General features: G+C 43.0%; 1 protein-coding gene across 2 annotated transcripts in view; it reads left to right on the top strand.

Moving 5' to 3' along the window:
• TRAPPC10 (trafficking protein particle complex subunit 10) overlaps positions 1–25,517 on the top strand; it is a 92,691-nt gene that overhangs the window by 24,623 nt on the left and 42,551 nt on the right. For both annotated transcript variants that reach the window (XM_066370056.1, XM_066370055.1), the window contains exons 3-7: positions 5,432–5,567; positions 10,320–10,516; positions 14,490–14,685; positions 16,484–16,595; positions 18,979–19,226. In XM_066370056.1, the coding sequence (XP_066226153.1) occupies positions 5,432–5,567; positions 10,320–10,516; positions 14,490–14,685; positions 16,484–16,595; positions 18,979–19,226 (889 nt within the window). The remainder of the gene's footprint in view (positions 1–5,431; positions 5,568–10,319; positions 10,517–14,489; positions 14,686–16,483; positions 16,596–18,978; positions 19,227–25,517) is intronic.

The raw sequence follows: 25,517 nt of genomic DNA, 5'->3' as shown, positions 1-25,517 counted from the left end.
TGTGATTCTCCAGGGTTCTTCAGACTCAGGCTGTCTTACAGGCATAGGCATTGTGGAAAGGAGACATGTATTCACTCAGACGCCCTATTATAGCAGAACATTAACCTTTTATCTGCACTCCCCTTCATTAAGGATGAGAAAATATACAGAAAAGTGTTTGTAAAAGTTAGGAGGGAAACCACATCAGCCACCCCAGCGACCCTCCTCTGTGTAATTGTTCATTTAATGACTTGTTCAAAGGCACTAATAGACTGAATTATCTTACTGGAAAACTTATTTCTGATGAGGTATTATTTTTTGAAAGTGTTTGGATTTTGATTTAACACAAGTAATCCGATTTTAACAAGGTGGCTAAAAATTTTCCCATTGTTAGTAATGTTCATGCGATTCTGATTCTTGCTACATTATTCCTTTGCAACTACCAGTTTGTACCTCAGTATCCTGAAGAACTAGAGTGGATTTCTGGGATGACTCACCCAGGTTCTCTAGTGAATCTAGTCTCATTTTTGTGCCTGATTATTGTGTTATAGGAATGTGTTTTAATTACCAATATTTAATATAAATAGTGTACAGAGTGGGAGAATTCTTTTTTTTTTTTTTTTTTTTTTTTTTTTCATTTTTCTGAAGCTGGAAACGGGGAGAGACAGTCAGACAGACTCCCACATGCGCCCGACCGGGATCCACCCGGCACGCCCACCATGGGGCGACGCTCTGCCCACCAGGGGGCGATGCTCTGCCCATCCTGGGCGTCGCCATATTGCGACCAGAGCCACTCTAGCGCCTGGGGCAGAGGCCACAGAGCCATCCCCAGCGCCCGGGCCATCTTTGCTCCAATGGAGCCTTGGCTGCGGGAGGGGAAGAGAGAGACAGAGAGGAAAGTGCGGTGGAGGGGTGGAGAAGCAAATGGGCGCTTCTCCTGTGTGCCCTGGCCGGGAATCGAACCCGGGTCCTCCGCACGCTAGGCCGACGCTCTACCGCTGAGCCAACCGGCCAGGGCCGAGAATTCTTTTATGAAAAAATTACTCAACCTTTGAGGAGGTCCAGTGCTGTGAACAAGAGAAAACCGTTCATTTAGCAAGTGAAGGAACTTAATGTCTGAAGAAATGGAGTAATCTGGAAAGGATTTCAAATAAGTATATATTATTTAAAAATTCAGAAAGAAAAAAGTATGTCCATGAAACAATAAAGGAAACAAAAACAATGTAGAGAAACTACATAGATTTAATATATATATTCATTTCTTCACTTTCCTGGAACCTCACTCAATGAGAAAAAGGACTAAAATGGCACAAATATGCACAGGGTGGAGAAAGGAGTGAAGATGGCGGTAGCAGAGAGATGTGCACACCTTTTTGGTGGAAGAAAGAGAGATGGAGGAATTGGAAGAGTCAGCTGAGCCCCATGTGTCTTCGGGGGTAGGTCCCTGAGGAACAGGCACTCTCTGACAGGTGACAGGGCCTAGGACCTCGGTAGGTGAGGGCAAGACCAGGCTAGAAAGGGTGGTGGCAGAAGGTGTAGGCAGGAAGCAGTTAGATACAGGGCCCCCACTGTCCTGTGTCTGCACTGTATGTCCCTGCTGGAAGCCGGGAGTGGGGTGGGTGGGTATTCCTATGAACAGAGAAGCTCCAGACCCTTGGATAAGAGGCACTGCAGAAAACGGGGAGAGGTGCCATTCTGAAACCAGCGGGTCTAAGTCTGAACAGCGTACAGCTGAGACTCAAGAACTCTGTGCCACATCCATGCTCCATAAGCAAGAGAGTAGAGAATTCATTTCAGGAGAAACTAGGTGGCCTCAGAGATAAGACCTACCACACTCCCTGTTTTAGGAAACATTGGGAGGAGGTGCTTCATCAGATTTAGGACCCAGATGCATTCCTGATTGGAGCAGCAGGACTGTAGGCTCTTGGGGGATGTCACCAGGGAAAAGGAACCGATAGATTACCAGATGCCTGACTATGTGGGTAGTACTCAGAGGGTTTACTGTTCTGTTGGAGAGCTTCGTAAGATTTAAAAATGTTGACACTGGGAACTAAGAAAATAAAAAATGCCAAGAAGAAGAAAAGTTACATTCTAAAGCTACTGCAAGCACAGAGTGTTACTTGTCTTATTAGTGAACTGTGTTGCTACATTTAATAAAGGACACATGGCATGTGGGCAACAAACACTTGTGATAGAGCCATTGGGAGCGGGGAGGGATAGAAGAAGAGTGGACAGACAGCTGAACCTGCATCTTCCATCACAGATGGTCAAAGATCTGGTCTAAAATGAAAGTGCATGGGGAATTATAGTGGGTTGAGTTGTGGCCCCCAGAAGGTATCTCCATCTGGAACCAGTGGATGTGACCTTATTTGGAATAAGGGTCTTTGCAGATATAACCAAGTTAAGGATTTCAGTATGAGCTCATCCTGGATTAGGCTGGGCCTTAAAACCAGTGACAGACACATGAAGGGGAGGCAGAGATTGGAGTGATGTGTCCACAAACCAAAGAACGTCAAGGCTGGCCAGAAGGTAGGAGAGAGGCAAGGAATGAATTCTTCCTCAGAGCTTCCAGAGGGAACCAACACCTTGATTTTGAATTTCTGGCTTCCTAAGTGGTGAAAGAATGAATGTTGTTTTAAACCTCTAGGTTTATGATAATTTTTTTTTTTTCTTCCATTTTTCTGAAGCTGGAAACGGGGAGAGACAGTCAGACAGACTCCCGCATGCGCCCGACCGGGATCCACCCGGCACGCCCACCATGGGGCGACGCTCTGCCCACCAGGGGGCGATGCTCTGCCCATCCTGGGCGTCGCCATATTGTGACCAGAGCCACTCTAGCGCCTGGGGCAGAGGCCACAGAGCCATCCCCAGCGCCCGGGCCATCTTTGCTCCAGTGGAGCCTTGGCTGCGGGAGGGGAAGAGAGAGACAGAGAGGAAAGTGTGGCGGAGGGGTGGAGAAGCAAATGGGCGCTTCTCCTGTGTGCCCTGGCCGGGAAGCGAACCCGGGTCCTCCGCACGCTAGGCTGACGCTCTACCGCTGAGCCAACCGGCCAGGGCTGATAATTTTTTTATAGCAGTTCTAGGAGACTAATATGTAGATGAGGTAAAGAGGACCTGTGCTTGTGTATGCGTGTGTGTGAAAAGCTAATTCATACTGTTTGACATTGTCAAGTATATACGTTATTACTTTGATAAAAACTCAAAATTAGCTAATTAGATCTAATAGCTAAAAGATTGAAGCAAAAACTTTGCTAGATTCACTAAGCAGCTGTTTAGCTGAAGAACAAATTAGTGAGTTGGAAGATCAAGCTTAGAAATGCTGGAGTTTAGTGCTAAGACTGGAGATGGACAGCATGGAGAAAAGCTGAGACATAGAGGCTAAACCTAGAGGTTTCAGCATCCCTCGAATAGGTGTTTCAGAGGTGAGGACAGAGAATGGAGGACAGGCAACATTTGAAGAACTAATATCAGGATTTTTCTAGAAGTGATCAGAGATGCAAGGACCTGCAGAGAGGTGAGCAGAATGAAAGCAGAACAAAGCAAGCCAAAAGCAGTGCCAGGAAAATGGAGGAAAGGGAAACCAAATGTGCAGTCTCTCCCAGCATTGAAAATGCTGCATAAAATAAAGCATTTAGTAAGTGTCTTCTCAAAGTGCTGAGGGAAATACCTTTGAACCTAGAACTCCAGAGTTCCATTCAAATATGCTGTTCACTGCTTGCTGTGACATGGAGATAGTTGGGAGTCAGTGCAATAAACAATAACAGTTTTGGACATGTGTGATGAGAAGCCTTACCACCCTGTCTGAAATAGTTAAAAGTATATATCTCAACAAGGAGAATGAGCTCAAATTCACAAGATGAAGAAGCAGCTGCCAGCAAATTTGTCATAAAACATTTTGCTCAAGTTAAGGTATCAGTCCTTTTAAAAATGAAAAGAATTGCCTGACCTGTGGTAGTGCAGTGGATAAGAGCATCAACCTGGAATGCTGAGGTTTTTGGTTCAAAAACCTGGGCTTGCCTGGTCAAGGCACATACAAGAAGCAACTGCGGGTTGATGCTTTCCATCCCCCCGCCCCTTGAGCTCTCATTTCTCTAAAACCAATACATAAAATCTTAAAATAAAATAAAAATGAAAACTAAAATTCTAAATGTGTGGAAGAAATCAGAGAGAAGGTATACTGTTTTTCTTGTCTTATTCAAGAAGGATGCTTGTTTACTTTAGTCTTTGAAGAAAATGTAAGCTTATGCAAATTAAAATAAAAATGTAACCAATAGCAGAATAGGAATAGATGGTTAAGATCTAAAAAGAAAACGTTATCAATCTCATGAGGACAGAAAATAATAGCATGCAAATAGAATATAGACCAATTTAGGGGTGAAGCTGGTTATATTCAACACGACTTGTGTCAGCTTCTTAAACACGGGTGTTTCTGAGATTGGAGACACAGCCTCTGGAGGTGGAAAATAAGGTTTGGGAAAAAAGACATGGTGTAATTAATATTTAGAAGTATATCAAAATAGTACCCATATCCTCTGATAGCCTTAGATTAGATCAGGGGTCTCAAACTCAACTCAGCATGTGGGCCGCAGAGCAAGATCACAGCCGTTAGGCGGGCCGCACTAGGTCTACAAAAGGCAACTGTTACGCAACACTTTTCTTGAACTTCGTGGATTAGTCTGCGGGCCGCACAAAATTGTTCGGCGGGCCGCATGCGGCCTGTGGGCCGCGAGTTTGAGACCCCTGGATTAGATGTTGTAGCTGGCGGGGTTTCTGTGTTCTTTCCTCTTGGGTTGAGAAAAGGGAGAAGGGTGGTCACCACGGCTTTATTTGAGCTCTACAAACAAAACCTGTTCTTTTTCACTGACAGTTCTCTTTTCTGGATCACACAGGTGACAGAAGTGTTAGTGCCATTTAAAGCTTTCATAGTTTCAAACTGTTCTTTTGACATTTGGGAAGCTTCCCTTATAGTGACTTAACAGATGAAGTTAAACCCCAGTATGGTCCATTTTTCTCAGAAGTCTGTATTGTTGCACATAACCCTGGTTAGATAGCATATTCCTGCACATGCATGTATCATTGAGCAAAATGAAAGATTTTATGCACAAGGAGCTTTGACATGTAGCTGTGAACTGTGATTAAAATAATTTAGCCTGACCTGTGGTGGCACAGTGGATAAAGTGTCGACCTGGAGTGCTGAGGTTGCTGGTTCGAAACACTGGGCTTGCTCGGTCAAGGCACATATGGGAAGCAACTACTATGAGTTGATGCTTCCTGCTTCTCCTCCCTCTTTCTCTCTCTAAAAATCAATTAAATTAAAAAAAATTTATAGAATTTTTTGAAAGACTCTTACAGGGTCAGAACTCAAAGAAATGATTAAATTCTTGTTGCATTTTTTTCTTTCTGCTGAATGTTCTTCAGTTGTTTTTCTCAGTGACTTTAAAATTGTTTATAGGTCCTATGGCCGGGCTCCCAAGATGATTCACCTAGAATCCAACTTTGTGCAGTTCAAAGAGGAGTTGCTGCCCAAAGAAGGAAACAAAGCTCTGCTTACATTTCCCTTTCTCCATATTTATTGGACAGAATGCTGTGTAAGTATTCATTTGGGGGGCAGGGGGAGTCTTGGAATAGGGTTAAGAACTCATGCGTCTAGGTTTTTTTTAGACAACTACAGTTTTCACCTGTACTTTCTGCTGTCCCTTTTATTCCGGTGTACTATTTTCTCCAGTCCTTAGCTGAGGTGTGGCTTTGTTGTGTCTTTCTGCTCTGGTCCAGTGCGTTGCCCTCGTGGTCACCCAGTACAGTCTTATTCTCTGTGTTCCAAGTTCTGTGAGCCGTCTCTCTGTGCCCCAGTGGCCACTAGCTATTTTTAATATTTAATTTCAGCTTTATTTTCATAATCTCCTATTTTACCATCATGGCAGATAATTCCTGTTTGTCCCTTGCTGGAGTGTTGACTTTCTGAGGGCCAGGCACTGGGTCCTCCCTCGTTATCAGGGCCTGTCACAAGAGGTGCTCCAGGACTGCCTGTTGGGGGCACTGCTGCCATAGGCCTTCACTTGAACTGGCAGATGTATACACATGAATCCAGAAAGGAACTTGTCTTTCTTGACAGAATTACTCTGTCATGAACTAATAGGAAATTTTGTGGGTCATTTCTTCCAATTTGACTCTAATAAAGCAGACTCTTAGCAATATACAGAATATATAAATCATTGCATAGCATGACATTTTAACTTGAATCTGAGGGTGCAGAAGCAGTTTTTGTAATTTTAATGAGAAAGAAAGAAAAGGCTCATTCCTGGTTTCCCTGGACTTTATTGCATGCACCTTTTGCTTTTGCCCAGTAGCATGTGTGTGAGATGTTGTCTATTGGGAGCTCATCAGAGATTCAGCACCCAGGGTTTTTATCAGGGCTGCTCACATGGCTCCTCTGCCTGGCATGGATGAAAACTCTGGAGTCTTAGAGGGGTAGCAGATTCCAGCACAGCCATCATGTTTGTACAGACGGTTTGGGCCTAGTGAGGCACTTGCATCACATGTGCTGAGAACCCTCTGAAACCCACATTTCCAGGTGCCAGCCAAGGGCCAGCCTCGTGAGGAAACCTAGAGGTGGTCACCGCAGGCCTGGTAACTCTTCTCTCTCTAGCCCCTTCCTCAGTGGTAATGTCAGATTTGATTCGTGGTCCAGGAGTTGTCTTGCTTCTCCATGCTGTAGGTCCATTTACCCCTTGCAGTTAGCCATCCCCAGGGATCAGCAGTAAGGCTGCGAGTATCCTCCAGTGTGAGTGCCGAGATTGTGCCCCGGTGGTGATTCTTCCCGGACCAGCCTTACTAAGGGTATAGACACCACTCCCTCAAATTTATCAGCACTGTTCTGCTCGAGGAAAGAGTCTGCATGGGTTTTTGTTTAACTTAATGCTTTACAGTCAATTAGCCTTACTTGATATTCAAATTGTCCCAGATTTGTCCAGCAAGGGTCACTTCAAACTTGCTCCTCTGTCCTTTTTTTTTTTTTTTTTAATTTATTCATTTTAGAGAGGAGAGAGAGTAGAGAGTATGAGAGAGAGAGAGAGAGAAAGGGGGGAGGAGCAGGAAGCATCAACTCCCGTATGTGCCTTGACCGGACAAATGCAGGGTTCTGAACCAGCGACCTCAGCATTCCAGGTCGACTCTTGATCCACTGCGCCAGCACAGGTCAGGCTCCTCTGTCCTTTTGAGCATTTTCTAACTTTCTGGGACAATAAGATGTTCGAGGTTCTTGTACCTTTGCTACCCTTGTCCTGGAATCAGCCATTTCTTCACGGAGCACTGATTCCTTTGCCACTAAGGAGTGCCACTGCATTAGGCCTTTTTTGTAGACAGCTAAGAAAGGGTATCTCCAGGTATCAGAGTTGATACTGATGCTAGATTTTAACCTGACCTCACAGAGCTCTTTCCTGGCCTCCCCCATTTCATGTTTATATGCACCCTGGCTCTTGATAACATCAGTGCATCTGTGGGCTCAGTCCTGCAATATGCATAACGTGGTTTCACAATTGCTCCTCCTGTACTGCAGTATTAGGGCAGGAAACATCTTCTGAAAAGAGTTCAACAGTTGTTTGCAGTTTGCACTTTTCTAGACTGACAGCACACGTCGTTCCTCTCTACTTGGGCTAGTCCTCCTCAGGGTTGGTCCTTCCAGTGTTTTCCTAGTTGCTCTTGCCTGTTTGTTTTTCCATGGGAACTTCAGTATCAAGTTCCTTAGCTCCAGATTAAAGCTTTTTGGGTATTTTTATTGGGATCACGTGAACTTTATAAATTACTGTATGCAGCTCTAACATCTTGATGATGAGTTGCTGTAACCCAGAACGAGGGGGGACTTTCCATGTCACCCCTTGGTAGACACACAGGTCTACCTCTGTGTCTTTCAGAGTGCTTTAACCTTTTCTTCTTAATAGATTTTAAACATTTTTTGTTAACTTTATTTTGAGCATTTTACTTTTTTGTTACTGTTGTAATTGGGGTTTTCTTTACCATTATATATTCTAGTTTGTGTTTATTGTGTATATGAGGGCTGTTGGTTTTTTCATGTAAACCTTGCTGAATTCTTTTATTTGAGTTAGTGTTATCATTGATTCTCTAGGCCCCAGTAGGGTTTTCCAGGTATCCTAACATGCCATCTTCAAGAACAGATAGTCTTACCTCTTCTTTTTCAATTCTATGCCACAAATTGTTTTCTCTGTTCTCAGACATTGTTAAGTAGTAGTGGAGGTAGTGGCTGTTGCCTTGTGGCTGGCCTTGGGAATGCCTGTTGTGGTTCCCCATTCAGTAAGGTGCTGGCTGTAGGACTGAGGTAAGTTTACATGATCATGTGAAGGAAGTCCCATCCATTCCTGTTTCCTCAGGGCTTTTATTAGGAATACATTGTTGAATTGTGTTAAAGGCTTTTTCAGACTCAGTGGAGATAATCATGATTTCTTTCCACTTAGATCTACCAATGTGTTGAGTTATATTAATGGATTTGGATTTCTTATTATTAAGCCATACTTGCATTCCTGGTATAAATCACATTTGGTCAAAGTACTATTATTATTATTTAAAAAACTTTTTTTCCATTGATTTGAGAGGGGGCAAGAAGGTGGAGAGGGAGAGAGAGAGCGAGGGGGGGGAGGGGCACCAACTTTTGTTCCATTATTATTATTATTATATTTATTTTTTGAGTGAGAGACAGGGAGAAAGAGATAGGAACATCGAGCTGCTCCTTGTATGTGCCCTGACCAGGGAATCAAAGCAGCAACCTTTGTGCTCCAGGACAGTACTCTAACCAACTGAGCTATCCAGCCAGGGCTTAATTTTTATTGATTTTTAGAAAGAGAGAGGAAGGGAGAGAGAGTGGGGAGGGGGAAGGGAAGCATTTGTTGTTCCACTCAGTCGTGCATTTTTTGGTTGCTTCTCATGTGTGCCCTGACCAGAGATCAAACCCGCAACCTTGTTGTTTCCGGACAACACTCTTAACTGACTGAGCTAACTGGCCAGGGCCGTTAGTTCTAAATACTGCCACTCTGTAGAGAACACACAGTATATGAGTATGAGGACAGTAATTCAAAGAAAACTGAATTTTGCAAGATGGTTTTCCTCTTAATTTTTAACCAAATATATTTTCAGATTTAAATTTACTTCTAATTTTACCAGGGACATAGTTTTACATATTAGGCTAAAAATGATAAGTACTGCCTTTTGGAACTTTTCACTTATTAATTAAACCAAAAGTGGGACTGGGTACAGAGTTTGAGATTTAACTCATTTATGGATCAGTCACATTAGTATATGTCTGCAGGAGTGTTTTCAAGAAGACTAAAGAAAATCTAGTGATATGGTCAGGATTATACGAAGTACTCTTCCATTTAAAGAGGGAACATGTATATTTAAGCAGTAAGCTATTAAGTATAGTGTTTAAAGGTTTTTAAATGTCTAATTTGGAAATGAATTAGATATCTTGGTTTTAGATTTTCACTCTGACTCTTCTAAGTGCCTTTAGGGATTTTACAGGCAATTATAAACAGTTACAAATACCAAGAACAATTTCTATTTCCCTGCTTCCATCTGGAAGAGACTGAGGTGGACTCGCTAGCTTCTGTGCACGCTGGACGCTCTCTTTGGCAGCTGATGTGTAGAATTCTGAGTCAGGAGCAGCATTGATTTTTAGGACCAGGACGCTCCCCTGTTGACCCATGTGACTCATGATAGCTTTCAAGAAGCTTCAGATTTTCCTCTTTCCTTGGGTTCACATCTGAGGCTGCTTTAACCCTGGTGTGGCCTGTGTGTAGCATAGAATTTAGAGTGGTTCTGGAGTTTGGCAGAGAACTCAGGGGCTGTGGAGGGAGCCACTGGGCGGCTGTCCGTGGCCCTCCTATGGCAGCCAGCAACAGTGATGACAGGCTGCTTGCACCGAGAAGATCTGTGCACCTCCTCACTGGTGCAGGGTACACAATGGATTGGGTTCCTGTAGTGCTTAGGCACAGAGCTTTGGCTGTAGAGACCTGGGTTTTAAAGTCCCAAAATTTACAGCTGACTTTGTCACTGTTGACAGCTTCCTGAGCTGTCTGACTCTTGGTTTCTTCCTTTGTAACTTTGGAAACTCTTCCCTCAGTGTCCCAAGTATCTGGAGATAATATGCAGGGTGTGGCGCTGAGCCTACCTGGGGACCTGCAGGGGTTGCTCACGCCTGGGCGGCTCCTGGGGCGTCACATCCTAGAACCAAAGTGCTGTGGCTGCTGTATTATTCCCTGTTGTTAGACACATTTTGCCATATAATGGAAGGATTGATTGACTTGCTTTCACAATGACTTATTTATTTTTAGGATACTGAAGTATATAAAGCTACAGTAAAGGATGACCTTACCAAATGGCAGAATGTTCTGAAAGCTCATAGCTCTGTGGACTGGTTAATAGTGGTAGTTGAAAATGATGCCAAGAAAAAAAACAAAACCAACATCCTCCCCCGAACTTCAATTGTGGACAAAATAAGAAATGATTTTTGTAATAAACAGAGTGACAGGTAAGTGTCTCTTTAATTTACCTCATTGGACTGATGCTAGGAGGACATAGCTTACTGGCTTTGGGCAGTGATAAATGTCTACTCTGAGCCACTGTGGCATGCCTGGCACTAGAGCATGTGATGATGGGGTGCTTTCCTGGTGGAGCTCCCAGTCTGGCAGATGCAACCTGTACACAGTAACCCTTGTGGAGGTGCCCTAGGGCCCACTGACTGTGGGAGAGGCCACACAGTGGGTCCCCTTTCTGAAGATTGATAATAATGGGTGTCAGCATGGCAATGGTTTCAAGGAGTCTTGCCGTTCTGGTGTGCAGCAGGATTCCTTCAAAATAGAAATTATAAAATGCTGACTTCATCTTCAGAAACTGTGAATGGGACTACCGAAGCCTTGGTGGTTACTCTGTTGCATGGACTGGGTCCCTTCTTACTTTTCCCTGTGTCCTGTTCTCTTTTGGGGTGGCACATTTCCTCTATTTTCAGTGATGCTGTTCCTGGCTGAGTTGGCTAGTATATTTCTTTATGCCAGTGTAATTTTGTTCTGTAGCTCATAGTTTAGTTCTTTAATTCACCCAGGTCCTAGGGGTGCAATAGGAAGCTTGGTCCCTGCCCTTCTACAGCGTGGTAGTGGCGGAGACGGACATGGCCTCACACCTAGGTCCTCACAGCTGCAGTTACCACCATGGCAAGAGCTCAGACCAAGTATTCCAGAGTGAAGCAAAGGCCTGGAGTAGGCACTGACCTGCTCTGGGGCTGGGGGGACAGGGTGACTTCCCTGAGGATGCAGTGGTGGGCTAGAGTGAAGGATGCGAGGGAAGAATTCTGGGGGTTGGCTGGGAATACCCACCAGACTGCTGTGTAGCTAATTTATGCTCTGATTGTGTCCTGTGTCAGGGTCGCCCAGTTGACAGTTCTTCAGGGGAAAGAGCAATATGTGGGTTTCCTTTTCAGTAATGTTCAAACTTGCTTTATTTATAATTTCAATAAAATATTAGATTGTTGAGCTTATGATGTATCTGAGAATTTTTGTGCAATGTGTACTTGTGTGGGATTTTTCTCCTGAGGCCTTTTATTCACAAATTAGCCCAAAGGAATCAATTTAATATTTTAGCAAGAGGTTCCGTAACTGAGTGGCCTCTCCTCTCTGTGATTCAGGGACACTTAATGTTTTGTTCTAAAGAGGAAGAGCAGATCACCATGAGCCTGGAAGCACGGAGGGAAGAGTGGGTGGCCTGGCATAGGAGAATCAACTCGGGGGCCTTGGGGTGCTTTAGTAGAACAAAAGACATTTTTTGGGGATTTTATTAGGTAAATAAATGGGTGTTAATGGAGTATATTAGTCTAAACTTGTAAATCCTTGAAATTGTATAATAATTTTTTCAAAATGCCTGTTGATTACTTTTAATATAATTTTTATCTAATTGCTAAAAGTATGTTTCTGCTGAGCCCATTTAAAACTAACTTGCTTTTAATGACTGTTCTTTATACATAAAATTTAATTACTGAAGTTTTTAACATTTATTTCCAATATTTAAACATGTCTTCTAACACTTTGATTTTCATTACTTTGCAAAGCTACCTTTGACAAATCTATATTTTTTAATGTAAAAAGCTAGGTCAGATTTTCATAAATTTGAATTCTGTATACTGTCTAATAAGGTAACTATTGACAGTTAAAGTAACTATTGACAGTTACTTTATTAGACAGTATAATTTCTGTCTTTGAAAATATTGGACCACCTGGTCCTGAAGTGGCTATTTAAAAAATATCTGATTATAAATATTTACATGTTTATTATAGAATTATTAGAGAAAGGTACTGAGCAAAAAGAAAATAGATATTAACTTTTAGTATTTAGTATGTATTTTTCAGACTCTTTCTCTTTATGGGTATATATGTGTGTGCATGTGAGGTACTGTGTATGCATAATGTTTTGTACTTGCCTTTTCAAACTAAATACTATTGTACCTTGTAACAGTTTTTCCTTTAACAATAAATGTATTTTTACGCCATTATTTTTAGTGAGTTTATAATATTCCGTAGCATTAATGTATGATAAGTCATCTATACAGTCCTCTGCTGGACTTATAAGTTATTGTTTACTTATTATTATAAACACCAATATTATAAATAATATTCTAGCTCCAATGTTGTGTATAACTTTGTAATTTCCTTAAAATAAATCCCCAAAAGGCAAATTGCTGGGTAAAAGTTTTGTGCCTTTTCAGGCTTTTGATAAGTATTGCTAAATCAGAGTGTTGCCACGTTATTGGTGTGGGCCACTGGCATTGGCCCCGGCCGGGAGCTCCTCATTACACTGCACCTCCCAGCAGCTGCCTGGCATAGCCGTGTGGCTTCGCCCCAGACAGGCCCCCATCTCCCATGACTTGAGCTGTTTTGGGCTCTCCCTTTCTGAGTTAACTATCTAGGCTTGATGTGAATTTCTTTAGTGCTTTTTTATCATAAAAAGATCTAGTAACATTAAAAGTTGAAGGGCATACATAATAAGGGATAGAGAAAATAATGATTGCATTGTCTAATAAGCACCAGGTCACTGAAAAAATATTGTTTTGGTGGTTGGCATTTGCATTAGTTTTTTCCCCATCTACCCCTAGGTACAGGGTCTTTCTGTGTCTCATTCAGTGCCTGTTCGGAAATAATGCTGATGATTACAATCCTTGAGAGTCTTTTAAGTATAAACTGCCAAACTGGTAGATTCCAGCAGCTCATATGGGGACTGAACACATTAGTCCTTTGGGGGGGTGTGTTCGAGGTGAGCCGACTGGACCCCTCCATCTTTCAGGAGAAGAATCAGTGTCCAGGAGGCGGGGAGGATGGGTGGAGTGAATGGAATTAAAGCCAGCTACAAATTTTTTGATTTTCTTCTTGGTGCTGATTGTTCACTATGGGCTGCCTTCCTGCTTTTGCCCAGTGACTTAACATTCCATAGAATTAGCCCTTTCTTGAAAGGGTGTGAAGTGTACAGAGAAGTGAAACTTAGTATCTATTCGTTTTGCTACTTGTTGGTAGTTCAGGTAAAATATTTACTGAGGAGAGATGTTGAAACTCAGTACATCAATATTTTACAATTTGAGTTCAGACTTATGCATCCTTTTTCTAAATTATTATCAAGGATAAAGAAAGTTACCTTTTCTAACCTGTTGGATGGATATGTAGCCATTTCAAAATCCACTGGGAATTCTTTTAATGTTATGCCGTTTATAGTTTACCTGAAAGTCTTTTTGGAGAAACTGTATCATATCTACCTGTTAAGCCTTTATTTATGATTTATTTATTCACCCTACTCTTGAGGCGCTCACATTCTTGTGGGAGAGATGGATCTACAAAGAGAGCAAGTGTTCACAGGGGGTACTTAATGTGGGAGGGGCAGAGCAGCTGGGAGGTGATTGGGTGGGGTTCAGTGAGGATGTGTCAGCTGAGCTGGGTTTTGAAGGGTGAATAGGACTATACTTGATACAAAGAGGGGAGCGCATGAGAAGATCAGTGGGCTCCAACTGGGAACAGTATCACTTAAAGCTGGACAGCTGGGTTGGATCCAGTTGTAATGGTCCTCATGTGCCATGCTAATTGATTTAAATTTTGTCCTATCAGTTACAAGGACCCAAAAGAGCTTTTTAAAGGAAGCAGGGAAAATGAGTTTTGGTAACTGAGCATGACATGATCACCCTATTTTACAGAGAACCTGGAGGCAGAGTCTAAGACTCAGGATTCATGTCTCCTTCCCAGTCTATTCTATAGTGATTCTCCTTGGAAGATCAGTTAATGCTCATGTGGCATTAAATTTTTCCTAACCTGATTTCTCACCACCTGCCTAATGATTTTCATCAGTTAAAGAAGGAAAAAGAAAGGAGTGAGGGAGGGAAGAAAGGAAGGAGAGGAAGGAAATCACTGGAAGGAAAAATGGGAGAGTGATGCTGTGCTTGGAGAGTATTTTTCAGTTCGGTCATGTTTCTGCAGGTGTATTGTGCTCAGTGACCCTTTGAAGGACTCTTCTCGAACTCAGGAATCCTGGAATGCCTTTCTGACCAAACTCAGGACATTGCTTCTTATGTCTTTTACCAAAAACCTAGGCAAGTTTGAGGATGACATGAGAACATTGAGGGAGAAGAGGACTGAGCCAGGCTGGAGCTTTTGTGAATATTTCATGGTTCAGGTACTTGACTAATGACAGAACTGGATGGTTTCCTCCCCCCCCCCCCCCCTTTTTTCTCTCTAAATAAGGCAGCTCTCTTGTGGTAAGTCTTATTCGCATAATTTTTAAATCCAAGAGACAATATAGTAGCTAACAGACTTTTCTGTCTTTCGGCTTATCAAGCAGGAGACCAGAGATGGTGTACTGAGTAATTATATCATTGGCTCCCTGGAGCTTCAGAGCTTGGCATTTGGCCTTTTATGAAATGGCCTTGTCCTCAGGGTAATATCAGTATCCCGGGCCTTTGGGGTCATCTACCGCGGAAATGCTGTACGCAGAGGAGCCCAGTGGTGGTGAGGATCCTGACGCAAGAGACGTCCACTGACTGCCTGGCCCTGTGATTAAGTTATGATTTCCTAGGAACATTTCCTCTGTGGTTTTGTTTTATAATCCATCTAGGGTTCCAGTAAAACCTACTTTAAGCTAGTTTCTTTACTATATTTTAAAAGTTTTTAAAGTTTTAAAAAGTTTAGCTTTTAAAAATTATAGTTTATAACAGCTCCTTCTTTGTTTTAAGAAGAAAAGTCTTAATGAACCAAAGGGATGTGTAATAGTATAATTAGGGGGAGGGGACCTTCCTTGTCTGTGTTTACCATAGTTTGAAAAAGCTTAATTTTTATATTTAAATATCACTTGCATATTGATTACTGAAGAAATAATACAGTTTGAACAAATAAAAGACCAATTCAGATGAAAAAATTTGATGTTTATCTCTTGCTCTGTTGCTTATGTTATAGTGGCCTTTGGATAATTTGGTCCACATAAGGGAGTTTGAATGTTCATAATTTCCTATGCAGCTGACCTACTACAGACCTTTCAGATTGCCCTGTCTCTTCACCCTTTAAGCTTATTAAATGTAGTTCTAAGAGTTACAAACAAGGAAAGGGGGATTCTAAATGAATCCAGTGGTGTTGGGTTGGAATCCGGGGTATCAGTATGAACCCACACTGTGGTGGTTGGGTGGGTCGATGGATGGATGAATGGATAGGTGGGTGGATTGATTCAGAAATATAGGTGTATGTGTTTGAGGATTAGTACACATGCATACTTGCTCTGTCTTCTGGCAGGGCCTAGGAAAAAAATGATACTTCAGTACCAGTGAGCACACCTAGTGCCAGTTCTTGGTTTCCAAACTCCATTTTTCACTAAAAGGTGCCAGAGCTCCTTACAGAACTGGTTGGTTCCAGGGTTGTGGCAGGGAAGATACAAGAGAGACCTGGATATCTGTAGACCCAGCAGGTAAGGAAGTGCACAGGAAAGGTGGAGGTCTGCCAGAACATAAGCACCACCTGCAGGAACCTCCCCTTGGCCAAAGCCGGACCATTTGTGCAACAAAATAAATAATGACAGAATTGGATTTTAACTCATGGAGTTAAAATGAGGCTGCATAGATATAAACAAATAGCTGGTTAAATGAGTAAATAGAGAAGAAGGCCCAGCTCTTCCACAGGGAAGAAACCAGTTAAAAATAGGTATCTGGGATGGCAAAGGGAATGCCAGGCATAAGAGGTTACTTTGGTGTCCTGTGCTGCAGCTGAGTCATGGAAGGTCAGAGCTCATCTTGGCTCTCTCCTCCTTCATTCCAGTTTCTTCTCTGTGCTGCACAAATGTTGACATGTCATTCAACTAGAGTTTACTTAGGGTAGTGTAAGTGTTATTCATAATGCTGCATAATCCTCTCTGCTACAATCTTTAATAGTACATAGTGTTTCAAAATATTGATTTATGTTTTTGCTTTTTTTAAACTTTGGGTGAATAGGAGGAACTCGCCTTTGTGTTTGAGATGCTGCAGCAGTTTGAAGATGCCCTGGTACAGTATGATGAGCTGGACGCATTGTTTTCTCAGTACGTGGTCAACTTTGGTGCTGGCGGTGAGTAGTGACGTTTTATATGTAGATGCTTTTCCCCACACAATTTCCCCGCTTTTAAGTAGTCTGGAAGCTGTTATGTATTCACAAAATAATTAAATCATCTTGTGTTATTATTTTAAAATAAATTATATGGGATATATTCTTGTGGTTCTTGTAGTAATGAAATGAGAATTAAGAATTAGTCCCTTTTACTTTTAGAAGAATCCTAAATAATAAAAGCATTTAAGATGTTGTTTTCAGGTATAAAGTGTCATTGTTACAACTTACAGCTGGCTAGTGATGCTTCTGCTTCTGTGCCTCCTTGCTGGCATAAGGATGGGACTCTACTTCTGTTGAGAGGTCATCTTTGTGATATTTGAATGCTCATTGCAGTGAGTCTTATAAGACACCATTGTAATGGGTGCTCACTTTTCTTTTAAACATTCAGATAATTTCTTAAAATTTTTTAAAAGTACAAAATTAGCACAGTGAAACCATATACAGAGTTTCTAATCATCTTCACTATTTTTTGGTTGATAATTTATTTTCATGAAAATGACATTAAATATATAGATATTTGTCTGTAGCTTGTTGTTCTTATGAAGAGACTATCACAGGCATCTCTCCACGTTAACAGCTGAAGTTCTAAGTCATTCTTGTTCATAGCCACACAGTGCTTTGTGGTGTGAATTCGCTGGTTTATTCAGCCATTCCCTGTGTTGGACGTTTGGGTTGTTTCCACTCTGCCACCACAAGCAGGACTGTAATAGACATCTTTGTTGGGTGTTTTATTTTGTTTTTATAACAACCCTTGTCATAGTGTTAAAGAAAGGAGTGATTTCAGGGAAGCACAGTGTCTGCTGGAAAACCTATGGGAAGGAGAGGTCTTGGGACAGTCCACTTGAGCCATGGCACTGTCCTTGCTCTGCAAATGATGAACTGTCACTGGTGATTCCTACTCCAAGCCAGTTTTTATCAAGTTCAGGTTTGGCTAGCATTCTGAGACACAAATATAAACATACGACCAAAGCAAAGTGTTTGCTAGTTAAATTATAAAAATCTAGAAGAGATAAAATTACATTTTTACATTTCACATATATATGTATCTTTTAAATATCTTACATATTGCTTACATTATATTTTATATAATTTCTTTGTGCTCTCAGTTTTAAAATAAATCTGGGCCAATTTAAAATCCAAACGTAAGCCTGGTCCAAGTTTTGCAGCTGACTGATAAGATTGTTCATTTTTTCCCCTTCATTTTATAGGTACTTTTTGGGCATCCGTGATGTATTAGGCACCGTTCTTAATGCAATGGGGACAAAACAAAATCAGATATAGACAGATAAATATTTAAGTTAAAATCAGGTAGTAGCAAGTATCAGTGCAGGCTGCAGAAAAGGGATAGGAATAGGGTGGGAAGCACTGTTCAGTTTTAGACTGGGCAGTTCAGGAGGCTCTCTGAGCAGGTGGCATTAGCACAGAGGCCTAGAGGAAAGGGGGGCATGTGCCAGGAGAATCTTGAGGGTGGGGGACTGGCAGAGGAGCTTGCTGGTGTCAAACCCTGAGGGCCTGGCGGGCACTGCACTACTGTGCACTCTCACAGCTCTGAGTATAGATTCAAGTTAGTAAGGGGTGATACGGATCGTAGTTGGCACTTCACACATTCAGTAATGTCAAGTGCCATTATAGAGTCACTTCTTGACATGAGCGTAGAACGAAATGGTTATAATACCTTTCTTTTGTAGTGAAAAAAAAATAAAGATTGAATGACTTGTTATTGTAGATTCTTATGTTTATTTTAAGATCATATTTGAGTCTTGAGGTTATAAGTTTAAGTTGAGAACATTGTTAGAAATTTTTGACAAGCAAGAATTTCCCCCTCTGCCTCCTGCTACTCCCATCTTCCTTTGCCTGCCATCCTTTCCTCTAAGTGCAGGACTCAGGTAGTTGGTGTGGTTGAGTTAGAGATAGTGGAGTAGAGAAAAGAGTGGAGACAAGGAAGACAAAAACCCTCATGGCTGCATGAACAGGGTGCCCTCTAGGTCTCGTGCCTTCCCTCAGAGCCAGCAACCACAGAGCCCAAGGCTTCCCAACCTCTCAGCCCGCCAGTCTAACTGCTTTTGCACCTGTTAATGACCTTGTGGCATGGTGGTGCTGGTGCCTAGGTCGTGTTACCCTGTGCTCATTGTCAAGTGACAAGTCCTGAGTGAGGTGCTTATGGTAACAACCCCATCCCTGCATCCCAAGACTAGTTTCATGCCAACTGGAAGGGGGCGGGCCAGTGCTTAGGGAGTAACTGGGTGGTGAGCTGCTCGTGGTACCTGAGGTCCCACAGTCCCTCGAGAGTCTCGGTGAGGTGAAGGAATCTGTAGTCAGCCTTTCATGATGTGTGTTTGTTTAGATGGTGCCAACTGGCTGACTTTTTTCTGCCAGCCGGTGAAGAGCTGGAATGGATTGATCCTCCGAAAGCCCATAGATATGGAGAAGCGTGAATTGATACAGAGGCAAGAAGCTACCCTGTTAGATCTGCGCAGTTACCTGTTTGCTCGCCAGTGCACCCTGCTCCTCTTCCTGCAGAGGCCATGGGAGGTGGCTCAGCGCGCCCTAGAGCTGCTGCACAGCTGTGTGCAGGAGCTGAAGCTCTTGGAAGTGAGTTGTCTGTTTCCCCAATTTACCCTTTTCTTGACTGTTCAAACAGAAATCCCAGGCATTGAACTTTTGTGTAGGAAAGAGTTTTCTTTTTCTGAATATCCTTAATCTTTTGTATATAATTTGTATAGTTATTCTTTACATTGATTAATTGCTGGAAAATATAATTTCTGCTCTCAATATGGTGGAGTTCATGTTGGCCCAAAGCAGCAAGCCTCTTAGATCAGTTTCTTAATATAATTTTGCAGGTGCCTTTGGCTTATTCTGTGGGAGTGGATCTTCACTGATAGAAAGTACTCCTTGATGGACATGCAGAATTAGGTTTCACAGGTAGATATTTGTTTTATTTCAGAACTGTCTTGTTTTACACACGAACATGCAGGTAACAATGCAATATACAGCCAGCTGTGCCACATTAATTAGTAGTACGACGTTTAGTAGAAGGTATGTTATAAATATGTATGTGTGTGAAAGAAACCACTTAGTGAAACTGAACATTGCTGATCCATAGTGAAATATCACCTATAAAGATGAGTTCACCCAGGGCCCTGAACTCTTACTGCCTTCAGGGTCATAAACATTGTAGTGAGGAAACTGAGAGAGGGCATTCCTGCTGTTTTCTTCAGCAACCTCTTTACCCAGAAAAATGCACACACGTACATACTGACTGTTGTACATCGTTTCAGCGGATTCATATATACCTTGCCCCATTCCTCAGTGAAGAACTGACAAATGAGGGAAGTGGGTCTGGAGGTGGTTAGTGACTTACCCAGTAACATAACTAGTCAGAGAATCATCAGATCATCCAAGCCAGGTTAGTGGCCCTTCTCTTGTAGTCCATACCAGCACTCCCAAGGGGCACAATTATGGAAGGTCTTAGAGTGTAATATTACCTTGTTAGCTAAGCTGTTGGGACGAGTAGTTTTCCCTAATAAAGGAACTTTTGTTTTGTGCACTCTAGAATACTGAATACAGGCTCAACACTTAGTTTGAAATAATCTCAAGAGGTTTAAATATTTTTTTTATCTAAATGAAGAGAAATTATTTTAGTTAATTTCTAAAGGAGAAATACCATGCCCAGCTGTCATAAACTCAAGAATTTAAGAATTTTATCAATTTTTTTTCTTGCCTTAGACATCTAATAAAGCAAATGAGGAAAAATAACATTTTCCACCTTGAAATGATATTCTTTGGCTCCCTCTAACCAAGTAGATTTAGGTCACCTATTCTGGCTGCTCCGATCTTGCTCTGCAAACCTGGGGGAGCTGTGAGGTGACCACCCATTAACAGGACAGGCTGTCTTGTTCTGTTCATGTGTGCCTAGAGAGTGCACCTGGTGTAGAGATTTTTTTTTTGTCTAATTGGTGTACTGGGGGAAATGGGCTGTGTATTAGAGTCCAAATTGGGATGACGCCAGGAAGGTTGGTTAGGCAGTTCTTCAGGGCTTGGGGCAGGTGTGGGAAACCAGAGGTGGCGCAGAGCCCTCTCCTTCAGTGCTTTGCCCAGCCTGTCAGAAACTCAAGGATTTAAGAGTCTTCCCAATTTTTTTTTTCTTGCCTTAGAAAGTTGGCCAGTCATAGCATGGCTGCCAACCTGTAGAGAGGAGAGGAAGCATTGCAGGAGCCAGAAGAGCAGGGGGCCTTGAGGGCTGGGCCCTCGGTGAGGGACCGCTGTCCCTGGGGAGGGAGCCGGTGCTGCAGCCACTTCCTCCTCCTCCTGCCCTCCTGTCTCCTCCAGGCACCTGGAGGCTGGAAGGTGAGGGAGCTCACTGATACATTACATACACGCCAGCAGGGGGGTAGTATGACCTGGGGCATCCAATACAGAGTAGGAATGGGTCATCATGCACCAGTGTCACTGTCCCACCATGGATCTCTTATTCCAGTGTGTACAGATATGCAGCGGGCTATGGGAGGATGTGTGGTATCCCACTTGTCCACTGGACCACGGCACACTCACCTCTTGTCAGCTTTCCCCGCACACTTCAGGTTCTGCTCACCTTAGCTTGTCTGTGCACTCCCGTGATGCTTCTGGCCATGGTGGGAGTGAATGGAAATGGACCAATTCTCACCCTTTGCCTGGAAAAGGAATATGCAAGTGGTAGGTGGTATGGGCTCCTGACTTCCTCAGCAGTACTGTGCCCAGGTCAGCGCATCGACAGATGGGACTAGGCTCATAGGGCCCCTTTCTAGTATGCAGGCACACTTGGGTCTTTCTAAATGCCTTGTGGTGTTTTCTGCCTGTCACATTCAAGGTGGTATTTTATCCCTGGCTCTTTTTTGTTCTGGGTGAAATGGTCATTGTCCTCTTGATCTTTCCCCAAGTGGAGTGTTAATCATGTTTTTTGCACTTTTCTGGTCTGCGATGTCCCCCTTTGGAGTGGGCCAAAGCTGAATGCTGAATGCAAGGTGAGGACACAGTGCTTGCTGTTTGCTCTCCATTCTCTCTCCTCCTAACGACCTGACTTCCTGTTACCTGCTCTCATGCCACAGACAGCCAGATGCTATTGTGTGACTGCGTCGTCACTTGGCATCCCCATTACCTCAGTATGTGCACAAGGTCCCAGGGCCTCTTAAGTATGCTGTGCCTGTGAAATTACCTGGGAGTCAGCCCATCCCAGGGATGCCCTACACCATCCTCGCCTGGTGCTTGCTCCCCTATGTGTACACTCTGACACGAATGCTGTCCACTGCAGTGCTTCCCGGGAACTTCTTTTTCACTTTAGAAGTGTTTCCTGTCTGTACCAGCACTTTGACTGGTGTGGTCAGGTGTCCCATGTGAGGTTTTAGGAAGACAGGAGGGTGGGCTCTGGAGTCAGACTCTCTGCACTGGGATCCCACCACACCCCTCCTGACTGGGACCTGACTCATTTACTTAGCCCTTGGAGCTCTCTTTCCCAACCACGAGATGGAGCCAGACCAGTAACTGCCACATGGGTTGTCAGGACCCATCAGGTGACATGTGTATAGGGAGTGTGTAGTGCAGGGCCGGCCTGGCATGTCGTCAGCGTTTCATCCAAGTCAGGTCTTAGTGTGACCTTCCTTATCAATGTCTTCTTGAATGTTTCTTTCAAACGATAGAGCATTCTGAAGATTGTAAAGGTTCTGAGACACTTCAGCATGAAAATTTTCTCTCAGCTTTTTCACCTAAGATTCTTTTTGGTGGGAGGATTAAATTGTTATATTTTATATATTTTGCAGTTGAGAGTTGAAAAGCTTATTTTCAGAGTTTCTTTTAAAATTTCCTGGAAACATTCAAAAATCAAAAGACTTAAAATTATTTATTTTACACATTTGATTCTACTCTCAAAATCATAATCATTTCTCTGTGTCTGCTCTGGATTTCTGCTGGGTTGTTTTTCATATTCATGTCGGTGGCCAGAGGCCAGTGTTGAGCCGTGGCTTTGACACAGAGGACTGAGGTGGCTCAGAATGATGCCATCCCTGGCCGTGGGCAAAGCTGTGGCTACAGAAGCCAGGGATTCCGCCAGCTTGTAGAATGGTTCTGTTAGCATTAGGCTTATGTTTGTTAATCCTTTTTTAAGCCCAAAGCCTAAGTATTGCACCTGGTGTGCATCTCTAATTGTGACATCTCTTTAGCAATCAATGTTTACTTTTGTGGTTTGTAAGGCATTGTCCTGGTAACCTCCAGGTTGCCTTATCAGTTGATTTGAAGTATCTTCTTTGAGAAGAAGAGGGAGTGTGTTCTCATGCCAGATGCCATGAGAACGAGCCCCACCTCTGTAGTTGGGCCTGAAGTCCACCTAGGTATGTTGGGTAAGAGCCTTGGACCAGTTCCCCTGATTGATAGTGTGGAAAAATGGAAATTGTACTTACCCTATACAGCTGTTAGGGATCAAGGAGTAGCATCCATAAAGTTATAACAGTTCTGTGTGGGTTCACATGATTCCATTACAGATTTTTTTCTTTTTGTCCTACAACATTTAAAATTGTTTCCCTCTACTTACCAAAAATTGATTATTTTCTCTCTATAAGTTTGGAAGCTACAAATACACAGAAGGAAATGTCATGCTTATTCTGACAGCAGGAGGTCCTTTTTAGCCTTGACCTTTCTGTCCTCAGAGGAACTGCGGTCCATTCAGCCAGTCCTGTTCTGAACAGCGCTGCTCAGGATACTTTGCAGTGTCTGTCCTTGGACATCATCGTGATGCCACATAGTATACAAGTAGAAATGCTAGTTCAAGGATACACTATTCTTAAAGCATTTAGTGTAAATCATCAGACTGCTTCTAGAAAGATCTCCCCATTTTCAGATACAATAGCAATGTCTGTTTACCAGTCTGGTAAGGGAGAATAATATAAGGAAGGTATTTTCCAGAAGGCCATTATATATTTGTTACAGCGACTGTCCAAATGATTTTTTCTTAATGTGTTTGCTGTGACACTGCTTTGGTTATCAGCTTAGGTTGTGATTGTGTTCACTGACAGGGTAGGCCAGGAAGGATCAGGACTCCTTAGGGTCCCAGAAGAGCCACGAGATGTCATGACAGCTTATTGGCCAGATTGTGAGCAGGGGCTGTGTGTGGTGGAAGCTTCCAGGTTCACATGGAGGAAACAGATAAGGTGGGCCATCCAGGCTGTCTGTCTGGGATTGGTATCCCGAGGTTTGGGCCCAGCAAAGGATAGAAACAGAGGTGTGGCTGAAGACTGTAACTCAGGGTCATTGAGTCCTGTGTACTGGGCATTCTGCTGGGCTTGTTGGTAGATACATGGAGGCTGCTGCGACCTTGAGCCATGAGGACCTGAGCTGGAAGAGCAGTGGGAATGGACAGGAGGAGGTCAGTGCTAAGGAAGGGTGTTGCTGAGGAGGAGCCAGTAAGTACTGAGGGCTCTCAGAGAAGAAAGGGCTGTCAAGCATCGTTCGAGAAATAGGTAATTGCCTGTCAGGCACTGTGGTTAACACGGGACACACATGAGGAAGAAACCCACAGTCGAGTGCACTGATTAGCCGTGTATGCATGTTGTCAGCACAGTATCAGAGCCAGGCGCTAAGAGAAGAATATCCAGGTGCAGAAGAGGTCAGGCACAGGGGCCACTCTGCACAGATACTTCTGTTTAGTAAATGTTGATGCCATGCCTAACGTGTGTCTGGGAAGGTTTCTAGAGGTAGTCTTATGTGAACTAGGTTTTAAAAGATTCCCTCAGTCAACAAATATTCATCAAGCACCTATTTTGTGCCAAGCAAGCATTTATTTTAGGCAGTGTGTTTTTAGTAGAGAGCAAGACAGACCAGACCCCACCCTGTGGTACAGTGAGTAGGCTGAGTAAAGATTCACCAGGTAGACACGGCTAGTGGTGGCAAGTGCAGCACTGTAATGGATCTTAGTCTGGTTATAACAAGGGGTGAGGCGGGGCTCGGAGGTGAAAGCTACAGAGGTACTGGAAGCAGGCTTTGAAGGGAGGTTAGATTATGAAAATGCTTATGTGGCATTTTGAAGGTTGAATTCTATATAGAGAGCTGGGAGGTAGCCATTTCTGGGTTTGAGGCAGGGGTTCCCTGGAAGGTGTTTGGACTTGGTGGGATGGAGGGCAGAGAGGGCGAAGAATTAGATGGAGGCAGGGAGAAGACTTAAGAGACTTCTGCCATAATCTCAGGAAGAAAGGACAAAGTTCTAAACGAAGGCAGTGGGGTATATTTTAAATAAATAGATTCAAGAAGAATTTATTACATGAATAAATGGTTCAGAGTTAACTATATGTAAAAATAAGTTTTGATCTCACACTATACACAATTAATCTCAGGTGGAGTTTGGACCTAAACATAAAAAATAAACAAGAAAACTTCTAGAAGATAAAATGGGAAAATACCTTCTTTACCTTGAGGTTAGCAAATGTTTCTGAAATAGCACCAAAAGACACTAACCATAAAGGAGGAGAGTGATAAATTGGACTCCATGGAGGTCAGAACTCCTCTTTCTCAGTAGGACCACTCAGTGGAAGGCAAGCAGAATGGAGGAGTGTTTGCCAAGTGTGTAGTTAGGAAGGACCCTTACTTGGAATACACAGGGAACTCCCACAAGTCACTTAGAAAACACTGACAAATCAGTAGAAAAATAGGCAAAAGATGATATCCAGATGGTCAATAAGCACATGAATCAGTTAGTCATAGTGAAATGCAAACAAAAGCCAAAGCCACAGTAACACCCTCCCCCTCCCCCCCGCCACTGCCACTGCCTCTGCTTCCCCAGGATGGCTAAGGCTTGCCAGGTACCAGAGAGAGGGTGGAGACCCTGGAACACATTCGTTGATGAGTGTGATTGGTGCCACCACT

This window comes from Saccopteryx leptura, chromosome 2 (genome assembly GCF_036850995.1).
Source record: "Saccopteryx leptura isolate mSacLep1 chromosome 2, mSacLep1_pri_phased_curated, whole genome shotgun sequence".
In the NCBI taxonomy this organism is placed as follows: domain Eukaryota; kingdom Metazoa; phylum Chordata; class Mammalia; order Chiroptera; family Emballonuridae; genus Saccopteryx; species Saccopteryx leptura.
Note: the sequence above shows the minus strand (reverse complement) of the source record. Positions and strands in the feature narration are given on the sequence as shown.